The 7,187-nt window shown below is 37.8% G+C and overlaps 1 protein-coding gene across 1 annotated transcript; it reads right to left on the bottom strand.

The window, feature by feature from the left end:
• Positions 1-507: 507 nt before the first annotated feature.
• LOC309978540 (E3 ubiquitin-protein ligase RLIM-like) lies at positions 508-3,809 on the bottom strand (the record flags this gene model as incomplete). Its single annotated transcript, XM_082865084.1, is given in 3 exon segments — positions 508-1,398; positions 1,402-2,219; positions 3,566-3,809. Coding segments are annotated over 3 exon segments (1,953 nt in total).
• Positions 3,810-7,187: the final 3,378 nt, after the last annotated feature.

Raw genomic sequence — 7,187 nt, 5'->3', positions numbered from 1 at the left:
GTTTCCCTTCATTCTTTACACACTTTAGTCTCTTCATTAAATGCTATTCCATCACTCTTTTAAAGTGTCCCATCAGTTTTAAGCTAGAACTGACTGATACATTGGTAGTGGGGAATAGGAGAAACTTTAAGGTAGTGTTAGGGAGGTGGGATAAACTGCTGTGGAGAGAGATAGGAAGAGAAGGGTTTCAAAGCTTTTTATGGCATTCTATGAATGTAACATGACTTCTTTATGTGAATGACTCTAATATAGTCTTAAATTGCTTCTTTTGTGTGTGTGTGTGTGTGGTTCGTGGGCCTCTCACTGTTGTGGCCTCTCCCATTGCGGAGCACAGGCTCTGGACGTGCAAGCTCAGCGGCCATGGCTCACGGGCCCAGCCGCTCCACGGCATGTGGGATCTTCTTGGACCGGGGCACAAACCCGTGTGCCCTGCATCGGCAGGCGGACTCTCAACCACTGCACCACCAGGGAAGCCCTATAACACTTATATTGCTGAGAATTCAGATCTCAATTAGAATTTTCACTCTCATTGGAATCCACTACTTGCTCACGACAAATAGGACAGGTAGAGTTCTCAGACAGCCAGCGGTCAATGCAGTGAATGTGATATTCATGGGAGCAAGGTAGGATGCGAAGCTTGCTGTTTTCTGTGTACTCTGTAATGCAAATGCTACAGGCTTTTAATGCATCATTTTCACCAAAAGATCTTACAGCCAAGTTGTCAGTCTGTGCTTTGGTGAGTCCTGTAGTTGGGTATAGATTATCTCCACTTAAGAGGAAAAACTGTTGCAGATTATAGGAGGGCCCAGAGTCACTTTCATTAAGTATTACTGGGGTCATTCGTCTACTCCCTTGCGTGGTCTCTGATGATACGTCTGATGAGAAGTTTCTTTCTTCACTGCCTTCAAACATCAGTGAGCTAATTCCTGAATTTTTAGCACTTGAGCTGGAACTGGAAATAGGACTGGAACTGGAAATAGGACTGGAACTGGAAATAGGACTGAAACTGGAAATAGGACTAGAACTGGAACTAAACGTACAATTGGGTCTTGAATGACAAATCAGTGTGGAACTTGAATGGGTATCATAGCTAGGATTTGAATCACAACAAAATCTACCACTACTACTACCATTAGGACCATCTCTTCTATTTGGTGAGTCTGGCCATTCCATGTTTTGACTTGGAGGTGAGACACTGTGCTCTAAATTACCGTTAATGTCCATAAGGTTACTTGAGTTACTAAATTCTGTCATTGTCTGCCTTAACATGCTCTGAATTGGAACAGATGTTGTATCATTTAAGCTAGTATTTAAAATTTTACAAACGGGATTTCTGATGGTATTGACATAAGCTCTCACATCTGCCTGCTCAGAATGTGAATACATACGCCTCAGTCCTCATTCACTTTCAGAAGTGACAGTGTTGTTTGTTGTCTCAGATGTTAACTGAGTTCTACTAGCTCTGCTGTCTCTCTGAGAATATGCTCCAGAATGAACTTGTCCTACTTCAAGATTGAAGGGTATGGTTGGATATATTTTCCTCATTCCCCAAGATTCACCACTGCCAGTTGTATCTGGAGAATTTTCTCCATGAACGGCATTCCTTGTTCTAGAAGTTTCAATAAGACCACTGTTTTGCAACTCAAATCCAGTCATTTGCTGTCTCAATATTTCTTGGTGCTCAGTTCTAGAAAATCTTGCATTCTCACTTACCAGAGGCTGCTCAAAAGTCTGAGATGGTATACTATGATTAAGTCTTTGTACAGTTTCCCTAAGTGAACGTGGAGGCGACCAACTTTCAATTCTTGCTCTGGTTCTCCGATACTCTGGGCTCCTACTTCTTGCTCTTCTCTGACTTCTGGTAGGTGGGAATTCCATTAATGTTTCAGTTGTATCTTGTTCAGACATAGATGGTCTTGTAAATATTGATTCAGATTGTGGATTGTCCACTTGCCTTTGGCTGTCTTCCATATTTTCTCTTCTGGGAAGTCTTGCAGATGCTACATATTGCTTCTCTGGATTTGGACTCCCATTATCAAGGTTAAAATTTATTTCTAAACTGAATCTGAACTGATCACTTTTAGGATTAATTTGGCTCTCTTCTCTCCAAAATTGTTTTTCTCTTTGTCCACTTGTCATATTTTCAGTTTGTCCAGAACAGTTAAGCCAGTCTATTGTACAGTCACCACTAGACACATCATCTGAAGAGTCTCCTCTATCTGTTAACAAAAAAAATGGGGAGGGTGCATAAAAGAACTACCAAAATTAGAACCATCATAAAATAGCACTCTGAAACTTTGTTTCAAAAACAAACAAAAAATGAGAACTTAAATACTCAGGTGTTTTAAACTGATTTCACATTTATAGAGTTAATATTTTATAAACTACACTGTCTAGATTTATAAGTAAAGGTAGAAAAGTTTCAATTCCATCTGAAAAGAGTGAGCTAATCCTAGATAAACTTAGAGAATTTTTTAAAAAGGGAATCTGGAGGAAGTCTGTTTTTCAGTATTTCATCATATACACAGCCCTATGTACCACTGTAGGAGGAATGTCAAGAGACTTTTTTTTCAGTCCACTGTCAAAACACTAATACAATTAAACAAGGTAAACACCAGTTAAGGTACAATGCTAATATTTTAGTTCAATTTACATTATTGTCTAATTTTCATTAGTCTCCAACATTACTATTTCTAGGCTCTTCATTTATGTGCTTTTGATAATATATAAGCTGTTTTAAAATATAAGATTATTGCCCAAACATAAACAAGTTTTACAGGTTTAAAAGAGTTTGAATTTTGAATACTTTTTAATGTTACCAAGATTTTTAATTGACATTAAATTGAAGGACAGATCAAATGAATAGACTGAACCTAGCATGGTACATATAAGACCATATTCAAGAACCAAAGTATTATAGTATCCTCTTCATTAGACAGTAAAATCCTCTACTTCACACTGGGAGAGAAGGCACCAGACCTGAGGTTCGAGCAGGGTTTCTCAGCCTTAGCACTATTGACATTTTGGTGCCGGACAATTCTTTGTTTTGGGGAGCTATCCTGTGCATTGTGGGATATTTGGCAGCATCCCTGGCCTCTGCCCACTAGATGCTAGTAACACCCATGCCTCCCCTGTGACAACCAAAAATATCTCTAGCCATTGTCAAATGTCCCCAGGTGTTGGAGAGAGCAAAATTGTCCCCAGTTGAGAACCACTTGATTAGAATATAAAATATTTGTTTGCTTTTTTTACATGTCTATGTAGAAAAAATAATTCAGGAAGTAGGAGGGACTTTCAATTGAGGTAGAAAACCAAGAAAAATACAAATAGGCTACTTCACACTGTTTCCTAATTAAAACAACCCAAATGTGAATCAGGAAAACAAACATACCTTGACATTCTCACCAAAAATCAAGTAAATGCCAGTTCTTTTTATGAGAAGTTACTTACCAAATTAATTTATGTCACTTCTGTATAATTTACTATTTACTATTATGAAGTTACTATTTACTATTATGAAGTTCCTTATTCATCCCATCCTATTCCCTCCAAAAGCAAAATATACCTGTATTTTCATCTGAGTCTTGTGGTGGGTTTTCTTTAATTAGCTGAAGTCTTCTCAGCAACTCTTCTTCTGTACTTTCACCTGGAATGCCTAGAAGATTGTTGTCTCTCATAAGCTTGTAATCTTCTTCACTCAGATTATTTACAAACCTGGAGAAATCGTCTCCCCAAACCAATCGGTCCGTTTGACTTATGCGTTGGGCCGAAACTCCATCTCCTTCATCATTGGAATCCGAGTTTTCCATCTTAATAATAAACAAGTGGAAAATTATCTGAAATTCACGACATAGTGTTGAAATTCACCAACGGTCATTTAGTTTTCTTTGCTTTCTACTTCCGGCCAGAGTGTCCGGTTCCGACGCAGTCGGATGACGCTCCGCGTAGATTCCTCCCTTCTCTCGGCCTGACTCAGTTCTGTAGCCCCTGGTGACGGAACAGTTGGGAGCTGCCTCTATTCCGGAAATTGCTAGACGTTGCCTAGGCACCCATTATCTTCCCCACTGTTACCGAGTAGCGACTGGATTCAGGTTAGATTTCATTTCATTCAAAACCAGCCAATGTTACTGAGGGTTTATAGTGTGCCAAGCACCATCCTTCACCTCGTTTCACCCACATGAGCCTATTCTCAGGTTTTCAGGAGGCGTTTTCAGGCTCTGATATGCTCTATTTATTCGTTACATTACATATGACTGCCTTCTTCAAAATGCCATGCCAAAGTCAGCCTAGTTAAATGCAGCAATTCTCATTTTCAGGTGCTCAGGGACCTCCGCCTTTTCTCTTCATGAATTTCTCAAATCATAGACTCTCACTAAGAAAGCCCACAATTTTTGATAATTTACCAGGGCCCTAGCTGAGTCTCTTTAGTGTGTCCTCTCCCTTTTAACTGTTAATGGCTTCATCTTGAATTATACAGTCCTTCAATCTTGTTTCAAACAAACAAACAAGAAACACCAAAACTTTGGCAGGCTTTTCTCCTCAGCCAGGGAATTCCTTCTCCACAAAAGCATCAGGTTCATTTTTGTCCTCCTTTCTCATAAATATTATAAATATTACTTAAAACTAGCCAGAACATCACAGGAACTTTTAAGACAGATACATAATAATTACTTTGTGTGCCACAATGAGTACTGACTTTGCTGATTTTGTTGCATGTATCACCTGAAAGCCTTGGTGAAAATAAAATAATGCTCATTTGCAATGCTATCTGAAGGAGACCTCTAAGAGCTTCTGGACTCATTAATATTACCAGCCCCACTTAACACTTGTTTAGGAGCTCTTTGTTCAACTTATTCATGTAAAGACAAGATTTGGCTGCTGAATTTGAGACTTTATTCAATTTGACTTATTTAATAATTAATCCATCCAACATAAACTGGGTCAGTTATTGCCTTAGAGGCTAGAGATATGTCAATTGTTGAAGCAGTTTGTACTCCCAAGTAATTCACACACCAGGTGAGGGAAACATCACATAGAAACTATCAAAATACAGTATATTTTATAATAGATTTATATATGCAGTATTGTGTAAGTACAGAGAACTGTGTAGCAATTATTTAATGGGAGTTGGGAAATGTTTCACAGAGGTATTATATTTAAATCTGAATCTTTAAATATAATTATATTTTCTGTAGATGGAAAGTGGCAGTTATGTGTTGCTAGAGAAAGACTATGTCAGATGGAAGAAGTAGACTTGAAAGACCTTGGCTTGTTTGGGCAACTGTGGCCACAATTTTGGGGTTGGGTGGAAATGTGGAGTTAATCTCAGAAAGAATAATTGACACAAACTATAAGTTGAGTTTTGATTTTTTTCATGTAAGAAATAGGACACTGATTAAGATGTTTTGGTATTTTTTTGAGAACAAGCAGTAGATTTTAATTTTGTCTGCTTAGTGTCCCCTTAACATACTTATGCTAATAGCATCCTGATTTTCATGGGGGAAAAACCCATTCTACAATCTTAGTCCACTTGGTTTAGGTTTAGCTGAATTCACTGCCATGGCTAGAGGAAAGGACACATGATGCAGCCATGTCCAATCAGTATATCTCAAATTGGTTATGGTAATTGGTTTAAGCATGGGCATGTGACCAAAAGTATATTTAAGAGTTAAATCTGAGATGTTAGCTAGAACTACTGAAAATGAGAAATCATTTTCCACTGCGGTTGCTAAGCTGGTAGGATATAAACCTGAAGATGTTTGTGGCTATGTTATGTCCCAAGAATGAGCAACATTGACATAAAGAGACAGAGGAAAACAATAATGGAGAAAGAGCAAGATACCTGAGAAAAAAATTGAGAAATACCTGAAGCTAGATGTGCCTTAAGATTTTTAGATCTGTAAAACAACGTATTTCGTTTTTAAAAGGTAAGCTTTGAAAGATTCCTGCCACTTATCATTGGAAGGCTCCTAATAGTTGTAACAGGAGAGCCATATGATTGGTGATGTAATCAGATGTCAAAAAGTAATTTGATACAGGGGATGGGGTCACGGAATGAGTGAAACATGTGTGGGAGATTAAGTGGTACAAACCTCCAATTACAAAATAAAGGAGTCAAGGGAATGAAATGTACACTGTGGAGAATATAGTCAATAGTAATGTAATATCTTTATATGGTGACAGATGGTAACTAGACTTGTGATCACTTTATAATGTACAGAAATATCTAATCACTGTGTTGTGCACCAGTGACTAACATAGTGTTGTAGGCCAAGTATACTTCAAAAGACAAACAAACAAACTAATAGAAAAAGAGATCAGATTTGTGGTTACCAGAGGTGGGTGGGGAGGTTGGATGAAGGTGGTCAAAAGGTACAAACTTCTAGTTACAAGATAAATAAGTATAGGGATGTAATGTATAACATGATTAATACAATTAAGACTGCTGTATGTTGCATATGAAAGCTGTTAAGAGTAAATCCTAAGAGTTCTCATTACAAGGAAAAAATATTTTTTTCTTTTTCTTTTATTTTGTATCTATATGAGGTCATGGATGTTTGCTAAACTTATTGTGGTAATCATTTCATGATGTATGTAAGTGTAGGGGAACAAAACTTTCCACCACAAAATGCTTCTTTGGTATGCAGATTATTTCAAGCTGAAAAAAAATCTAGGCCCAAAAGTCTCAGGAAGAAACTTTGACCTTGCTCCTAACTGCCTAAAATAATTTAGATAGAGGGCCAATTATTCCCCAATAGAGCTATCACCAGAGATATCTACAAAGAATATGGGCTAGTAGTGGTAGGAGAAACTCAGCAGGGCCTAGAGATCAGAGTCCACTCTGTGTCCATTGTCTCTCTACACGGCCCATCTACCAAACATTTGCTTTTCCATCTTCATATAAATCACCTTGCTCCCATTTGAAGTCTCAAACACTACCCACAGCATCCTCTTTTGTTTTTAGCTGAAGATCATATTTAAGGTGAGGGTTTCAGCCATATTGGTCATTCAGTTTTCCTGGGACTCTCTCATATGTACATGTTATTAAACTTTGTTTGATTTAATAACATGTACATGTTATTAAACTTTGTTAGTTTAATTCTTATACCAGCCAGAAGAATCTAGAAGGGTAAAGGAAAATTTCTTATTGCCCAACATAAGTCAAATCATTATGCTGTACAGTAAGT

This window comes from Leucopleurus acutus (assembly GCF_964270905.1).
Source record: "Leucopleurus acutus genome assembly, chromosome: X".
Classification (NCBI taxonomy): Eukaryota; Metazoa; Chordata; class Mammalia; order Artiodactyla; family Delphinidae; genus Leucopleurus; species Leucopleurus acutus.
This window is presented reverse-complemented; position numbering and strand designations above follow the sequence as displayed.